Source organism: Columba livia, chromosome 18 (assembly GCF_036013475.1).
Source record: "Columba livia isolate bColLiv1 breed racing homer chromosome 18, bColLiv1.pat.W.v2, whole genome shotgun sequence".
NCBI lineage: Eukaryota > Metazoa > Chordata > Aves > Columbiformes > Columbidae > Columba > Columba livia.
In genome coordinates this window covers 3,340,925-3,359,684 of record NC_088619.1, presented here as the reverse complement: position 1 = coordinate 3,359,684, position 18,760 = coordinate 3,340,925, and the positions used below count along the sequence as shown (strand labels likewise).

The 18,760-nt window shown below is 45.5% G+C and overlaps 1 protein-coding gene across 8 annotated transcripts in view; it reads right to left on the bottom strand.

Moving 5' to 3' along the window:
* DNAH9 (dynein axonemal heavy chain 9) overlaps window positions 1-18,760 on the bottom strand; it is a 197,461-nt gene that overhangs the window by 54,230 nt on the left and 124,471 nt on the right. For all 8 annotated transcript variants that reach the window (XM_065034504.1, XM_065034502.1, XM_065034500.1 and 5 more), the window contains 5 exons: window positions 17,388-17,592; window positions 12,585-12,749; window positions 10,607-10,747; window positions 6,487-6,657; window positions 4,579-4,701 (listed from right to left, as the gene is read on the bottom strand). In XM_065034504.1, the coding sequence (XP_064890576.1) occupies window positions 4,579-4,701; window positions 6,487-6,657; window positions 10,607-10,747; window positions 12,585-12,749; window positions 17,388-17,592 (805 nt within the window). The remainder of the gene's footprint in view (window positions 1-4,578; window positions 4,702-6,486; window positions 6,658-10,606; window positions 10,748-12,584; window positions 12,750-17,387; window positions 17,593-18,760) is intronic.

The following is an 18,760-nucleotide window of genomic DNA, read 5'->3' as shown; positions in this document are numbered from 1 at the left end:
GTATTATTTTTTCTAGGCAAGTACAAACTGCTCTGCCGAACCTCTAAGAAACACATGGGTGGTCTTTTGGCACTGGGCACTCAATAGAAAATGCACAACTATGAATCGTGGGAGGCTTGGCCTGAGCTAATAAGGCAGATTGTGTTAGATCAGGATTAAAACCATGCTCATGCATCTATAAAGCCGTTCCAGAATAAAACTGCCTCGGACTATGGGGAAAGGGAGTTTCTGTCTGCCCATCTCACACCCCACCCCACCAGACAGTGAGGAGAAGACACACACTTTTGTCTTGCCCGCTGATCTGCTCCTGAATCTGCGGCTACACAGAAAGTCCAGGCACAAGCTCACCACGAGCCACAGAGTTTGCCAGTGTGTTGCTGGCTCACATTTGACTTTGGCAAACTCATTTGCTCTCAGAAAATTCCAGGACACAGTCCAGGGGGAAGGACAGTCCAGGATCTGTCCACAGGAAACAATGTATGAGGCCTCTGTGGTTGGGGAGGTGTGGGGAGTTTTGCTGTATGGATTCACATCATGCCATGTCACCCACTGCCAAGGCCAGAAGCAGCTGCTGACCCATTTTACTTGTTAATCTGGACATGGTCTGGAAGCCCCAAGAACCATAAAACCCAGTTCAGTTCAGACAATACTCAGCTTCCATCCAGGTGCCAACACCTTCATCTTATGACACTGGAGACCTTCTAGTGAAAGAAAGAAGAAAAATATGGGGGAAAAACCCTACAGAGGACAAGCTCTACACTGATTGTATATTAAGTTCAATCTTGCAACAAAACCGTCAAGATGGTCATTTGTACACGGCTGCGGCCTGACGTCCTGTGCAGTTCAAGCATCACTGTACCTTTGCGGTCTAAGGTGTATCCAGGTGTATCCAGGTAACCAAGAGCCCAGTCAGGAGATACGGACAACCTGGTGTGCACACAAAAAACTTCTTCAGAAGTGCCAACCAAAATAAAAAACTTTCAAGCCAAGTACTGGGAACAGAGAGGAAAGTATAACTTACTGTAATAAAGGAAATTGAAAAAAAGACAGAAAATCTCATTAAGAGTAAAAGAATACTTCTGATTTCTCAAGAGATCACTATTAAGCACCTGAAAAAGAGACGCCTTGGAACGGAAACAGCCAGCTCTATTGAACACCTGAGGCAGGGACTCAGCAAAGGCACTTCTTTCATTAAATGATAACATTTCCTCCCCTTCCTGCTCTTAACTAACCCTTCCATGACCCAGAGGCAGAGTTTGCACTGAGGATAACGAGTGTCCTTTGCTAGCGTCTCCCTGGCTCCAGAGTGGAGCAATTTGCCTCCACAGGTACTAATTCTTCTCCCATACCAGCTGACTGATGAACAGAATCAAGTTAAGCTCAGAGCAGTTTTCCTCAACCTGTACCGAGTTTGAATTCATTCCTGTTTCAGGCTATTGTTTCAGCACTAAAAAGCCTGAAACTCACCTTTTTTTTCCCCAATTTTATCAGCAGATCTAATAAAAGATATTACCTCTCCCTACAAACTGTGCCCTTCTGGACAGGTACGTGGGTTTCTTCGTTCCGGCCTAAATATTGAGCTGCCCTGGCACACACATGGCAGCAAAAAGCTCTGTGAAACATTTTACTAGACCACAGGATGTTTCAAAAAGATGGACGTGGTTTGAAATCTCTGTGTTTCTGCAGCCATGAACTGCCCATGAATCAAACTCTTACTCACTTGAAAGGGCAAGACATAGAGTTTCAATAATTACTGCTAATGTGGTAATTCATTAATCCATTTGTAAATTTTTGTGTAATTGTAACACGTTGCCATGGTGAAATACACTGCTTTGAAATTGGGTCCATCTTTCCGAATCACCCTGTATTTTCCTGAAAGAGGATGGAAAACTAGATCATAAACACGTGTCGAATGCTCCAGCATCATGACCCGCACAAATACAAAGGACTATTAGCCTATATATATTATTAACCAAAGAAGAACAATAAATAATAATCCAAGTCACACAAGGCTATTTGCATGCCCACAGTCCTCAACATTTAATGAGGTTTCCTTTGAAGTTAATGTGCCCAAAGTGGGAGGCACAGAATGGGCCATAAATATCAGTATTGATTTCTTTTGGCATGAGTGTCTTGGCCTGGAACCCCTGGCAAAAGGAGCGTTTTGTGAAGGAGCGTTTTCAATGTTACCACAAAAAATTAGCAGAATGCTAAATTCCACTCGGAATTTGAAATATGAATCTGAAATGTACTTTGCTCAAGCTTTGTTGAAGAAACAATTTATTATAGCACTTAATCTTGCTGATGAAAGAAAAGGAGATTTTAGCCTACTAATAAGCTGTATAGAAGCCATGACTAATTAACCTAATTATAGCAGTCTGTGACAAAATGTGATTGCACTAAAACCATGCCTGGAGTAACTGGAGTTGCCAAGAACTCAAAAGCTAATAAACCAACACATATTAATAGAACATAAATAATAATAAAGTTGACACCGGCCAATATGATTTATGGTAAAATCAATACCACGACCATCACAAAAGACAATCTGAAATGCATTCGGTAATTCCATAATATGGAATGCACTATCTGAAAATCCTGAAATACACTGAAGTGGGGCAGATTATTGACCATCGACTGAAACTCTTTGAGATGCGCAGGAGTTTCCATCTGCGGCGGGTGCAATCGCCCCCGTAGCCAAATCAGCAGCAGTTTGGTTCAGGTTCAAAGGAGGGAAAGGCCTGAGCTGCAGCCGGACCAAGAACTCCCGGTAGGAAACCCACAAGGGATCAGAACAGGAACCGAACACCAATGAGTTGTGGGCGCAGGGAGTCTCGTGCAGACTTTTCCTACTGTGTGCAATTAACTATGAGTCAACCACTTTATTCTATAAATATGACAGCCTGGCTGAGCTCACTTTGAGTGGGCTCTATGGCAATGGTTTTACTACTCACAGGTCAGTGGATGAGCCCAATTTAATAATTTAGCTTAAGTAAATGCACACTAAATATAATGAATCATTTAGAGGTATAAGTTGTATGATTTTTAATACAGTCCTTGATTCATGTTACTTGGTGAGCTGGATTTGCTAAAAACTTAAGCTGTGAAGTTGTGCTCTTATTTACCAAAAGCGACTACAAACCACACTGAACACTTGCAAGATAAGGTCCCGTTTGCACTTTGCTGGGAAGAATGGAACTGACTGGGGAACAATAACGATTCCAAGGCTAACGCGGAGACATCACAGACATCTGCAGGATGGGGCCTGGTTTGCACTTTGAGGACAAGGAAGGTTCACACAAAACAGCACCTATGAGATCACAGACCATAAACAATGTCTAGAGGTAAACAAAACAAAGGCACGTGTTGGATCAGCGAAAAAGATCCAATTAGAAGCAAGAAGACCCCAAAGTGAAATATTGCTATTGGACTGGATCACGGTACGAATGGTTTGCAAAGATATAAAAGTCTATGGTTTTCTGTGCTCAGGTGGACCTCTGCACAGGTACCCAGCTTGAGCCAGCCCTCCTGCTATTCTACTCCTTTAATCTTGAATTTTGTTTCCTGAAAGTCTGCTCTGCATACGGTTATCAGGCCTCGCCTGAAAGTTTGCCTCTGGAGTTCTCAAATACAGACTCTGGACGGTTATCAGGGAGGGGAAGCACCAGCAAATTGGCACCGTGACAGGTACAGGCTCCTGGAGAGAAGGTCAGCAGCATTTGGCTTCACATATTGCCCCGTGCAGTGAATAACAGAGTGAACCTGCCACCCAGCTCTTTAAAGTCGCACTTCCCTGAGAAATCTAAACATTGTTCTGCAGTTAACAGAACCCTAAATTACTCCCTTGTGACACCATCTCAACCAAAAACCTCGACGGACTCAGCAAGAGAGGAGAAGCTGAGTGAAAAGGGCTCATCTCACAGCTATTGCAAAGCAACACCTGGTGACAGTCCCCTCAGTTCCTGCCTAATTCAGGATAAGCCTCCAACCCCCTCCAGCAAACAAATCACACCCTGCTGAATCAGGTCCAGAAGCAGCACAATTCACACTTGTTGACAAATAGGAGAAAAGGTGGGACAGCTCTTGTCTCTTTGGGTTGCTCTTCCTCATCTCTCACTCCATACACATGGCAGCTCTTGAACCTTCTCATTGCCCTGATAGTATTTGTTTGCAGAAGGTGTGCCAGCTGTCTGTACTCTGTCCCAGGTACATCTCTCCAGATGGTCGTATCTACCTTAAATTCCCACTTCCTCCCAAATACAGCGAAGATCCCCATGTCCTTTGCAATCTATAACCACAAAATCAGGAGATATTCTCATTCCTCTCTTACAGAGAGAGAAGCCTAAATCTCTGAGGGAAAAAAATGTCTTTTCAAGGACACACAGATCATCAGGGGCACAGTCATGAAGAGCCCACAACGTCAGTTTTGTACCTACAGAACTCTCCATTTCCATGGCATTTTTGTGCCACTTCTCAGGTACGATCACGACTTTGTTCAGGACCAACCTGAAGGCTGCTGAAAGGCTTTTAGAGGAGATAAGGGATGCTGATTTCCCACAGTTCAAGTGAAATAGGTACCTTGATTCCTCCCCAGGAGTGATTAGACAGGAACTCCACAGGGCTTGTGACTCTGGTCTGCGCTGGGTATCTTAGTAGGAAATCCAGTTCTACCGTGTTGATTTCTTTACTCATCAGAAGTATCTGTAAGTCCAAACAAACAAGATAACCTTGAGAAGCCAGGATACAGAGCAGTAATACAGAGAGATTAATTATTCAACTCACATAACTGCCAAATGTGTGGCTAAAAATTACACAGTGCTCTGTGTTGGAGGGGTGTGGCAAAACACACCGTGTGGGTGCTTTGGGTATCCCCAAAAGAAGATCAGGAATGAGGATGGAGACTGACAATGTAAGAGGATCAAAACTATGTAGCAAGGGCTGGGATCCACGTTCATAGACAGCACACTGGGGACAAGGCCCTGCCAGCAGAGACACAGGGCGAAGGATGTGCTGCAGGTCCCTGCACTTGATATCTGTAGCTTGAGGACAGATGACTTCTTGAAAGGAACCAGAGCATGTGCATCCCTAACGAATGCAAGATATGTCTTGTCCACCTCTCACTGTTGTGCTCAGTTTTGAAAGTAAGCAGACACATACTGAGAGTCATTTGAAAACAAGTGAACGAACAAACTAACAAAAATACAAACCAAACGTTATGGTACGTGCACCAAGAGAATAAGCAGGTCCCTGAGGTCTCAAACACTAGGGAGCACCTCGGTCATTCAGCTCCTACCAATGTTTTTACCACCAATGGTGGCTTTCGGGAATATAAATACATGGAGTCAGACTGCCAGAGCTATGTTGGAGGTAACTCTGGAAAGCTGTACATGCTCCTGAGCCCAGCTGGAGCCACTGCCCCAAGTGCTCTGCCAGACTGCTGAACCATCAGAGACAAACTCCAAAACCCTGAACATCAATTCTGGGTGGAAAAAGAGCAGTTCTGGAGCGCTGAGTTTGCCTTTACTTGTCACAGATCTTAAACTGCATCTCATTGTTGCCCACTGGGCAGGGGCATATGCAGCGTGCCTGGCATCTCTCCCACCGATGATGGTCGTGAGCTGCACAGCCCAAGAGCCAACTGGTTTATTATATGGGAGGATCCTGGGTCTCATCACTCAACTGTCTCCACACACTGAAACGCTGGTTTTCCTAACAACTTAAAGGGACCCATTAACTATTTGTTATGCTCAGTGTAGTTACAAGCAGAATGTGTGCTACTTAAATACTTTATTTAGAGATATATAATAGAAACTGTAGGTATCTTTTTGGTCAGAATTAAGGCTGACATTGCAAAATACAAGCTCATTTTTTTACAGACAGACAATCTATTAAATCAGTATATCGTTAGAGTCCATTGTTTGTACATATATACTTACTTTCCTTTTTACACACAGCACTTCAATATGTAGAGTTGAAAAAATCATGCCAATTACTGATCTCAGTTAACTAGACCTGCACAGTGTTCCAGCAGTTCCGACTTTGCTCATATCTGCGTTCGACACGTCAGGGCATTTACACAGTCATTCCCCACAGAAACTTCATCACAACCTCACCACACCATGCCAAGCACTATTTATTGATTGAATTTGATTTCACTCAAGATGATACTAACACACCAAAGACAGCAGCTATGTAGTACATACTTATTTCAGATAAAACCAGTAAGTCTTCAAGACCAGCTTGCCTGTGCTTTCTCTCAGGTCCTGCAAGTGGGTACTACTCTCTTAGAGTCAGTGTAATGCAAATCAAACACAGTATCTCTGGCTGTTATCAGCAAGAGAGGCAGAAAAGATCAGTTTCTCAGCCTTTATATTTGCTGCTCTGACACTGAAGGCCACAGCTGTGACAGTTTGAGCTTTCCCTGCATGTCAGTATCTTTACCTGTAAAATCATTGAATACAAATTATGTGAACCGGAGGTGTTTACCTGGAAGGTAACTTGAGCGGTGTAGGTCAGTTTATCACACTCGAACAGCCCCCGGGTTGTGTACTGGAACACGGAGAAGGTGATGCTGTCGATGAGGTTCAGCAGGCGCTGGGGGAGGCTCTCGTCAGGAGGTGCCCTCTCAATGGCTTTGTGAAACACAACGCTGAACGCCTGGGCGGGGAGACAGAGAAAGATGCTGATGGTCTTTGCGTGCTCCTGAGTATCACCTGAACTGTTGTAATAAGTGAAGCCAACTCAGATGCTTTATCTCTGGAGTCAAAAACAAAAGTGATACCACCTGCCCAGCAGTGTGGCCCAGCGGCTCCAGGAGGCTGGGGAGCAAGTCTAGAGACCAAACCCACTATCTGCCTCCAGCGGCTTTTCCAGGAACATAGAGCCAGGCAACGATCACATTCCCTGTGACATCTGGAGTGACCCCTCTGCCGTTCTGTGTCTGGTTCTGGACAAGGAGAGTCCACTGGAGAGACACAAAGATGCTGAGGGGTCTGGAGCATTTTTCTGATGAAGAAAGGCTGAGAGAGCTGGGGCTGTTGAGCTGGAGAAGAGAAGCTGAGATGGATCTGATCAATGGGATCAATAGCTCAGGGTGGGTGTCAGAGGATGGACCAGACTCTGTTCAGTGGTGCCCAACGCCAGGGTGAGGGGCAACGGGCACAGACTGAAACACAGGAGGCTCCATCTGAACAGGAGCAGAAACTTGTTTGCTGGGAGGTGCCAGAGCCTGGCCCAGGCTGCCCAGAGCGGGTGTGGAGTCTCCTTCTCTGAGACATTCAAAGCCCCTGGACCCACCTGTGTGATCTGCTCTGTGACCCTGCGTGAGCAGGGGTTGGACCGGGGGATCTGCAGAGGGCCCTTCAGCCCAACCAGGCTGGGATTCTGTGATTCTGTGATTGTGCTCTCTGGGGCTTGAGAGAGTAGTGACGAGACAGGCTGACTGAATTAAGACACAATGGATATAGGAAACAGTTCTCTGACCAAGTGTGTTCTCTCACAGGGCTTTCTCCACAAATGTTGAGCCAAAAGACAGTGGCATTCCCAGAGGAAAGCCCACCTCCCATTGCACAAGTGTTTCAAGTTACAAAAAAGCAATTTCCCCAATTAAAAAAAAAAAAAATCTGATGAGTATTTTACTGTATGGATTCAGCAACGGACAAGATGAGAAGGGCAGGTAGGATTTCACCTTGTGGAAGTGGGATTAACCAGTCAGAAAAACCCCCTTGGGATGGGCGCATGCATCAAGTGATGCTCTTATATAAGATATTAAGGATCCTTGTAATAACACTTCTGATCTAAATAAGAAAGGACAAGAAAACCACCAAAGCTGTCTGAAGAAAACTCATTAGCAAATTATCAAATGCAACTGGAAACATTTTAAAAAACCCCTAAATTAGCAATGCAAAGGCTCCATAGTCTGGGACCCAGCTAACAGGAAATAACCAGGCCAATACAAATTAATAGCACCAGCTGGACAAGGCATGACTGTGTTGGCAGCATTATTTTTAGGGTCTACGAAGTAAAAATGATGCCTCAACAAATTACAGTAACATTGATACCTCCTGCATTATTAAATAATGACAGAATGGATTTTCCTGCTTACATTTCTTTAAATTGTGTTAAAACATGCTGCAGTTGCATATAAATCTTGTGTGCTCCAATTTATAATGGGCTTCTAGCTGTGCGGTAAGTAGTTTAAAATCATGTCTGTGCATCTTTACACAATGTTTTATGATCTGTCATCAAAATTTATTAGATACAAACATTTCATCCACTAATTTTCTATGTATTTATACACATCGCTAATGTTAACTGGAAAACATAAACCAAACCAAACACAGCAGATGTAGATTAAAGGTGAAACCTCCGAACTCCTCTATCTATTATGTATGTGTAAGGAATGCATCTTTCAAGGGGGACCCTTGCCCAAAAGATATTCTGCACATTTTCCTGCTAAAAATGTTTCAGTAAATGAGTCGTAGATATCAAAAAATAAAGCTTCTTTGTGCATGAGGCTCCAAATATTGTATTCTCTTCTCAGTTACTTTTTCCAGGTCACTTGTCAAGGTAAGAAATCATCTGGAAGAAGTTCTAGACTAGGACACAACATCTTATTTAACCCTCCATCTGCCAAAATGCCTTTCTTGCATGATTAAGTCTTTAATTTATCGAAACATTAAAGCTGGAACTCATCAATAAATACTCCGAAAGGTCCTTGGGTCTGTACTGGCCAGACTTATTGAGACTGCTCTGGCAAGGCCAGGGCTTGTCTGCACTGTCCTTAGAAGCCGCTCAGGGCGAGTGGAGTCGCAGCCTGTTCACACCTGCCATAAAGAGAGGTACTGGTGTCTCAAAGATAGTCAAGAAACTTGGAAAATATGGTAAAACTCTCATTCCCATGAAAGCTACTGGCTTCCACTGGGCTCTGCTGCCACATGGCAAGTGCGATGGTTCAGCTCCATCACTATGAACAGTAATAATTACATTGAAATCAACCAGTCATGTTGGAAATGTTCTCCAGGTGTTCTGGTGAGAACAGCTCTGGGTCCAACTGCTCTCCTAAGGATGGACATCATTCCTGGTTCTCCATGTAACATGTCCACGTACTACAGAGTTACACTTGCTATACAGGGAAGGGTAGTCTGTGTAGACAAGACAGAAGAGTAGCGAGGCCTTTGGAGCATAGACCCTTTGGTTATGTCTCTTTTATTTTATGAGCATAGGGTAAGAAGAGGTCTCTCTCCCAGCATGATCCCCGCTGTGGTGACAACATGAGCATGCCTGTAGCTGAGATGTCCAGCAGCCACGCTCCAAGGTGGTAACAAACCCATAAACTCCACCTGGACTTCTAGTGTAAGGACATTATAGGCAGCAGGCTTGCTTGTCTGTCTGATGGCCACACAACATTGTGAGAAGAGCAGAAACCAGCCCTCCAGAGGACTCCTCCAAACCAAAAGTTGGTGAACATTCAAGTCATGCACATACTGCCTATTCCTTCACACCAGCCACACGCAGACACTAACCCAGAGTTAGACTTCACACCACACCCCTGACTATCCGAAAAGCTTTTGTAAGGGCCACGTAGGAAACATACAAGCTCCTGAAAGCCCAACTGCTGGGGACACCTCTTGTGTTGTAGAGATGGCAGTAGGAATGACTTGCCTTTTGTACAGAAGGTGGCAATAAATCCCTGGTGATGTGGTCTCAGTGAGACAGGGCTGTGTATAGAGAGTGACGTGATGTTTTAATATGGTGTCCTTTAGGAAGTCGGGACTGTTTCAACACCAAGACCTTGGGTAATTTTTAAGGGCTGCAGCAACCCCTGTTAACTTATGAAATATCTGCACAGGCATTATGACCCTGACGACATCACAGATACAGAACCAATGTAAGTATAAAAAGATTAACTGCCGGAGCAAGTGACTTCAAATACTGCGCAAAATCTCTGCATAAATATATAAACTGCATAGAAATAAATAGTTTGTTGGCTTTTTCCCCAGATGATATCTTTTAGATCCATTGCTCATCTTGTTCTGCCAGGCCAAGACTCTGAATATGGAAGAAAGGACAAATTGTAAGGTTCTGCTTTGCAAAGAAACTTCCTGGATTTCTAGAAACAATGCATCGCTCGGTCAGACTGTGTCTTTTCACAAGACTTCAGCTGCTTAGAAAGAAACCAAGCAAATAAAAAAAGCTAATTAAGGCTCATCTAACCTGATCCCAATCTAACCACCTGTGGTGGGCTGAGTGGGGAATTCGGAGCTGAGTGTGGACCCTGGCCCGTGCTCAGTGCTCGGCACAGATGGACCTTTTCTCTCGGCATTCAGACCACCCTTCATCAGTGATGAACGCGCTCTGCTCAGTGTTTGCAGTGAGTTCCCAGTGAGTGCTAAACACTATTGCAACACAAGAGTAATATATGTAGAGTTATAAAGAAATAAAGTACAGGAAACTTCTCCCTAAAACCAAAGCAGCAGAATGGGTTAGGTTAGATCACTTTTTTTGTCCGGAAGTTCAAATATCCCCAGGAGGCCCAAGGTGACAACTTTGAACCTCAGTAAGGCAGAGGAGCAGCGGTATTGCCCCGGCAGCCATGGGGAGGTACCTTCAGAGAGAACTGGTACATGGGGTGGATGGTGTGGAGGTCGCTCATGATGAAGTACAGCAGAGAGGCCCGCGCAGCAGCCGGTCTGTAGTGCTCTCTGGCCTCATTAATCTTGGTTTCTGTCACCTTAGACTCCTGGACCTGGGAGGAAAACACAGAGCAAAAACACTGTCAAAATATCTGTGTGAAATTTAATGTACAGCCCAGGGGAGGGTTGACATCTGCCACAAAGACCTCAAGCCAAGCAGTGGGTAACCAGCCGCCGAACCATGGTGCAGCCAGGCCTGAGCAGCCTGCTCCCGGCATCCCCCTTGCTCTGCTGTACTCTCCATTTAACTGAATTTTCTGCTCTGCTGCCCAATCCTCTGTTTTCCTGAGACCCCTCCAGGCTTCTCACTAGGGTCCCTGCTCTTCTCTAACTGGGATTGTTTTTTCTCATCAATGAGTTTCTCCTGCTAATTGCCCCCTCCTGTGCAGATCATTAATAACACAAAGCTGAACAGACTTAGTGCTGCTCTCGAGGCAGCCTCCTCCAAGGCTGAGAACTGCTAATTATAACAGTTATTTACTGCCTTTCCTCACTAGCACTAAATGCACTCCTACCTTGCTGGCCAGGTGTCTGCATAGCTCTGTGATGGACAGGCTGAAAATCCATTTGGCAGATACATCACACCATTGTCATCTCAGTCCTGTTCATTCTTTCATTCCACTTCAGCAGCATAAAGTGACATCCTCAGGCCTCTCAGGGATTATTTTAGGCTCTGGCTATGTGCAATTATAAGTGTCTTGCAGCACAGCTACATGTCGCTGAGCCAGCGCTGATCCCCACAGAGGTGGAGAAGACATAAATAGAGCAGAAAGGACTTCCATAAGAATGGAAATGTTGACTGAGCATTTTTCTTTGGGTAGACAGGCCAAGAAAGATCAAGGGTTGATTTGAGAAGCAGACCTCTAATGGGCCCTGAGGCAGCTTTCTATGTGGGTACCAGACTCAGAAAAAAACTGGTGCAGACTCCCAAATTCATCCCTGTTGCTACAGAGCTGGCAGTGACCAGCTTTACATTCACAACTTGTTTAGAAATCAAAGCACTTCCAGAACACCTGCTTCAAGAGGGAGATGCCAAGCTTGTCATGTCAAAACATCTCTTCAGCATTCCCTTTGGGGCCTCAAGCAAACGCTGCTTAGGGAGGGGAATGTATTTGATGTACCGTGAATGGCTAGCAGAAATTAATCTGGTTTTTCACGGCAAGGAGCCCAGTTTGCTGAGGCTACAGCGCCAGGGAGCGAGGGGCAGTTCTAGGCTGACCCAGCACTCAGGTAACTTGTCCAGGCAGCTCGGGCCTGTGGGCTGGAGGAGGCCACGTGCAGGTGTGAAGGTGGGAGGACCAAGAGAAGCAGTTGAGAATGGCCATGCGCATGTCCTGCCACCATCCTGGCGTGAAAACCACACTTCTCATGTCCCCTCGGCGACAGGGCAAAGGCATCACGCATTGAACTAACGCCACGTGGCCAGGAAGGTGAACTGGGTGGGTGGCAATGCTGACACTGCACAGCTAATGCAAACGCTGATGTGTACTCTAAGGAATGGCAGGATACGAAATGTCCAGGTTCTTTCAGATTTATTCAACAGATTCCCTGGTCAGTATTAAAATCCAGCTTAATTGAACAACCATGACGTATTCAGGATTCTGCTGGAACAGTTTAAAGCTGCCTCGATACAGTGTGTAAATTTTATTGTCTTTACATCAGGCACCAACGTTTTCTCTTGGTCTTAAATAGGCCATTTAACATATAAAAGCTCCCAAGAATTAAATGGTTTGAAGCTGTCCAGAATGGAGAGCACTTCAACTTACACCACTTCCTATTCTCTACTCAGCAGAAGGAGCAGAGATGGACAGAGTAAAGTTACATTCTACCCAGAAATCCTTGGAGATAACATAACACGTGCTTTTCTCTAGACTATCACTGTCTTTGTACCTTCTCTTCGATTTCTGCAGCTGTCTGTTTAGTGATCTCCAGGTTCTCCACCAACGCTGCGTCTCCCAGGAAGTTCCCAGACGCTGATGACAGCCGAGAGAGCAAGTTGTCCTCTAGCGTTTTCAAGGTGATTTTGAATCCATTTTGTTGCTTTGTGAGATTTGACTGCCAATAATAAATTCAGAAAGTTTTAGCCACAAAACTTGCAGTAAGGTAGAGATTAACCACCTTTACATGGGAACAGGCGTCTAACTGACAATTGCCATCGTCCAATATTGCTTAATCCTGCTCTCTGTGATTCCTGGGCATGGGCAGAGCTCTGGGGATCGGTCCATATCCAACAAGCCACCAACTCACAGAAATCTTCAGGAGAAATAAGCTCTTTCACTAGAAATATATTACAATACTGGAAATTAAAATAATCAAGATGGAAAGACCTTCATCCCCCATCTCAACCATACATCTGGCACCTTTACCTTACCTTATTACTCTATTTCTTTGGCTTAAGTCAGCCTAGCTAGACCCTGCTGCTTCTCACCCCTCCTGGTGAACTTTATATGGAACTGAGACAAGTTGTGGGCACATAGCAGATTGAGCGTCAAAAGCCAAGTGATTTAATGCTCCAAAGACAGTGTTTTGAAAACATCCCCACACCTTCCACCCACCTACAGTCTCTGGAAGAGCCCCACAAATGGGAAACATGACCCTGTGTCTCTTCCAATCCCACAACACATTAGGGAGCCAGGAGTATTTGCTCTGTTGTCAGAGGTTTTCAAGCGGATTAATTAACTCCTTCATTAATAAGTCATCTTTCAATATTTGGGCTGAAATTTCATAGACGTGCTGCACACACACTCATTCCACATTAATGTCAACCAAAGGATTCAGCAGCATGTGCACTGAAGCGTGCCTTTTCTTGGTATTTCAGCTATAAAAGGCTGGTTTAAAGGCCTGTTCCACAGGCATTACACACAGGAGTTTGCCCATGGTGGTAAATATTTTACAAGTCTCAAAACAGAAAACTAACATGGCTAATTTTGTGCATTCCTGTCATTCAAGCATAGCATGCCTTGAAAAATGACATTTTGCAAGCCATTATTCCAGACCATGGACTGTAAGCCCTGGAGTTATTAATGAGGGCGTCTGTGATTTTTGCTCCAATAGCTTGTAATCACCACACGATTTCTGCAATGCGCCCACAGAAGTGTGTTAATTCTGTATCCCCACAACATCCTGCATCTGTTGAAGCTTTATCCTGCCGTTGTTTTCAGCAGTCACAAAGTCATCACTTCTTATTTCTGCAGTGGAGCTCATTATCTGCTATTTCACAGGTGGTCAGTAGGTCAGAGAGGTTCTCCTGCCCCTCTGCTCTGCCCTGGGGAGACCACACCTGGAATATTGTGTCCAGTTGTGGCCCCTCAGTTCCAGCAGGACAGGGAACTGCTGGAGAGAGTCCAGCGCAGCCACCAAGATGCTGAAGGGAGTGGAGCATCTCCCGTGTGAGGAAAGGCTGAGGGAGCTGGGGCTCTGGAGCTGGAGAAGAGGAGACTGAGGGGGGACTCATTCCTGGGGATCAATATGGAAAGGGTGAGTGTCAGGAGGATGGAGCCAGGCTCTTCTCAAGGACAACCAGTGATAGGACAAGGGGTAATGGGTTCAAACTGGAACCCAAAAGGTTCCACTTAAATTGGAGAAGAAACTTCTTCATGGTGAGGGTGACAGAGCCTGGCCCAGGCTGCCCAGGGGGGTTGTGGAGTCTCCTTCTCTGCAGACATTCCAACCCGCCTGGACACCTTCCTGTGTAACCTCATCTGGGTGTTCCTGCTCCATGGGGGGATTGCACTGGATGAGCTTTCCAGGTCCCTTCCAATCCCTGACATTCTGGGATTCTGTGATTCTGTAATATATAACAGCACTACTTCTGGGTAACAGGTTACTCTGAGAGCCTTCAAAATTTGTTCCATTAAAGAAGAAATCACAAAAACAACAGGCCAGTTCTGCAGGATTCACAGCCAAGCCCTTCCTAGCTCAGCCACAGTAGCCACCTTCTGCTCCTCGTCCTTTCTGCTGGTTTTATTGTATTATTTTAACATCGCAAAACAGAGAAAAAATAATCCCTGTATTTTCAGTCCACTCCTGCAGAACCTGACGAGCCTCAACACTGCCCATCACAGCCCAAACGCGCAGGGGCTTTCACACACACATTACCTCCTGAATCAACAAGACAGGACCTCAACTCCTGGCTGATTCACGTATAGCTTGGGGACCACATGCCAAAACCCTCTTCCTAAGGCAGCTCTCAGCACTCAACAGACAATGAATTGGAGACAAATGCCATTTCTCACTTCAAACAGTGGAGTGTGGTGAAGGGGAAGATAATGGGAACCAGCCCTGATAAGACTACGTGGACCACGGGCAGCAACACCAGCACATGGGCCACAGTCACCCACGCAAAAGGAAATCACAAACGAGACTTGTTAAAGGCCAGAGGGTCTGCGCTGACCTGCAAGGGGAGGTCTCAGGACTCGGCTTTCCTTGCCTTGGCCTAAACAGGTTTCGGCTTTTCTTGGCTGTGATTATCTCACAGCCAGGTCACTGCTGCCTTAACCTCTTTTAGCCCGGCTTTAATTGAGAGCCAGAGCAAGCGGGTGTTCCGGACAGACTAATTGGTCTAGAACCAACAAGCAGTAGAGTGTAAATGTGGTTTCAGACTGAACACCCCTTGTAACAGGAGCGCAATCCTGCGAATCCAATGAAAATAGCTTCAAAGATGAGAAGGAACAGAAAGGCTGAATAAATGGGAGAATATTAAAACAGCCTGTGTTGAGAAAACGTATAAAACCTGGTAGTATGATTGAAATTGGACTAATAATAGATGTTTGATGCATTTGGGTAGGCTATTAAGTTGTTCATTACACTAACAACAAATTCTGGGCTCTACATATAAGGTGTGCTCCAGCTTTGCCCATGACGAGATTTTGAGCACAGTAACTATTGTGTGTCACCTCCACCTGCCCACAGCCCCAAACCTTTGCCAGACACCAAGCGCCTGTCTCGTTTGTCCCCGGGCAGAAAGGATGGATTAAAGCACACTTAGAGAAGTGACCTGTCCTCAGGAGAATGCAAAGAATCAAATCTGGCTTCAAGGAGCTAGCAGACAAGAGCCTTGCTGACATTTCCATGTCAGCAGATAGGCAGGGGACAGGGGAGGGTGCAGCAGCCACCCGCAATCCCCCTCACTAAAGCTAAGGAGGAAAGTCTCTGCTTTTATCCCAGCACAGAAGTGATTTGGTTTTTTGGTTGACTGTTCCCCATCCAGCAGAACATCCCAACTACCAGGCTGGTTTTCTGCTGGGGCAGCAGGGCTGTAGCAGGAGGGAGGTAGATGAGTGGGAGAGGAGCGCTAGTGGGCTCTGGTGTTATCTTGCTGTGGTGATATGGAGAAAAAGGTCTTAAATATTCTTACAGGAAAACAAAATAACATCCCCCACCAATTTGTATCTGCTTAGTGCTCTCCGAAGCGAGACTACAGCCCCGCGTCCCCCACAGCCGGTGCCACAGCTGGCACTAGGGCTGCATTTCCCTGGTCCTGCGCACAACCTCCTCCTTCCACAACATGCACGCCCTGAAGAAGTGAGGACTTCAAATATGTGACCCCTAATTCCCATAATTTTCACTGTTTTCTAATACACAGCTCTTTGACAGCACAGGAGCGAACTGCTGCCTATTTTGAGCCACTAATTTTCAGTGCCTAATAGTGGATTCATTGACAGGACATGGTATCAAATTAGTCTTTCTTATTGTGACAGCGACAACTAACAGCAATGCTGCCGAGGCTGAGAGGAACAGTCCTTAACAGAACAGCAGTTAATGACACCGCTATGCTAATTGTGGTCACCCCGCCACCCCCTTCAGCGCAAACCAGTGAAGGAAAGCGGCTGTTTGTAGCATTTCCAGCCGTGCCGAGCGTGTCCCTGATCCAGAGCCTGTGGGTCACTCTCGGTCCCAGCGAGACAGCCACGGCTCACACATTAAATCAGAGCCATCCTCTGGCTCGTTAGCACATGAGCCCAGTTAAAACTGAATGCATCATTAAGGCTGTGCAGCTAAAATACTTCAGAATCTCATTAAATGAAAAGATTATTACAAAACCGGCCTGGCTTGACTGAACACGTGCAGTAAATTTATTCCCACTCTCAGAAAATACTTAGTATTATACATACTTGTTACATTGTTAAAAGTGCTATTAGAACAAAGGATTTTCTTTAAAATGTTGTCTTGAATCTGAAGCCATACATATTAAAAAAGTGAAAGAGATAATACTTTGGCCTGTTACAAACAAGTGGGAGGAAAAAACTAAAAGGGAAAATATCATTACCAGCCTCACAATATTTACCGTGGGAATCCTATACCGTAAATGCTTAAAATTAAGTGAGATTAATCCTACCCCCAAAATTAAATCTGTAAACTCCAGAAAAGCCTCGTATAATCTCAGTTTCCATTTCCAAGAGAAGCAGGAAAAGAAGATTCTTACCCAAATTTTTGGACAAAAAAATTGGAAATTGCTGTTTCAGTGTTCCTAAAACACCCAAGAAAACAAGAGACTGAGGAAAAACATTCCTCAGTATTTATCAGTTCAAGGGAAATCTCTCGATTTTAGGATGAGCTCAGCAATTTCTGCAATCTTGCATGTGAAACGCTATTTGATTTATAGATATTTTCATATTTTTTTAGATTTATATATATATCTTTATATATTTTGCTTATAATAGAGCCTCCCCATGTAAACTACCAGCTCCTGACCTTGAGCTCTTCCAAGTCAGGCCTCTCCATGTTGACCACGGCCGCCAGCAGCTGGTCCTCCAGCCCGTCTCGCGTGACGGTGAAGTTGATGAGGGTGCACTGCGCCTGCAGCTCGGGCTGGAAATGGGGGTTTGCCAGCTTCGTGTGGAGGATGAGGCGGAAAGCGGGGTTGAAATCACACTCCTTGTCCCCAATCTTAATGTACCTGAAATGAGACCAAAAGGAGCAGGAGTGTGCGTATCTTCCAGGTCGTTTCACTCCAGTACATGGTGCGTCAGTCAATGACATCTACAAGTGTGGGACTTCCATAGAATCATTTGGTTGGAAAAGACCATCAAGATCATCAAGTTTAACCATTAACCCAGCCCTGGCACTAACCCACATCCATGAGAAACTCATCTCCACCTGTTCAACCCCTCCAGGATGGTGACTCCAGCACTGCCCTGGGCAGCCTGTTCCAATGCCCAACAGCCCTTTGGGGAAGAAATTGTTCCCCAGATCCAACCTCAGCCTCCCCTGGGCAACTTGAGGCTGTTTCCTCTGGTCCTGGCGCTTGTTCCTGGGGAGCAGAGCCCGACCCCCCCTGGCTCCAAGCTCCTTTCAGGCAGTTCAGAGATCAGAAAGTCTGCCCTCAGCTCCTGTTCTTCAGGCTGGGCTCTGCTCCCAAGGAAAAAGCAACAGGATGAGAGGAAATGGTCTTAAGTTGCACCAGGGGAGCTTTAGATTGGCTATTAGAAAAAAAAATTCTTCACAGAAAGGGCTGTCGGGCATTGGAACAGGCTGCCCAGGGCACTGGTGGAGTCACCATCCCTGGAGGAGTTTAAAAGGTGTTTAGATAAGGTTCTTAGGGACATGGGTTAGTGCCAGTGTCAGGTTATGGTTGGACTAAATGATACTGAGGGTCTCTTCCAATCAAAGTGATTCTGTGATTCTAAAAGGAGATGACTGAGCTTTTCAGTGCAGAGGAGTCAGCAGTCCCACCACTTCTGCACCCCTATCTCCACTTCCAAACATTCCCATCCCCTTCACCTGAGACCATCATTACCTCTGAAATGATCCCTCCCCTCCAACCTGCAGCTGAACGCACAACCAGCTGCACTTCTCATGATGTTTCCCCCTGCAAACTTCCCAGCCAGCCTCTTTCCCCAGCAGTTTACACCATCCCAGGATATTTTATGCTGGTAAGGAAATAATCCTCAAGAAACTCAAGGAATGTGAAAGGCAAAGCTTAATGGGCTTTTTGTTATTTATTGCACAAAGCCAAAAGCAGGATGGTTCTGCAAGGCACAGAGGCCATGGACATGCTGGGCTCTTGTGAGCGATGGAGCTGCCAGTGGCAGAAACTTTCAGAAGCCCAAATGCCGTGTGTCCTT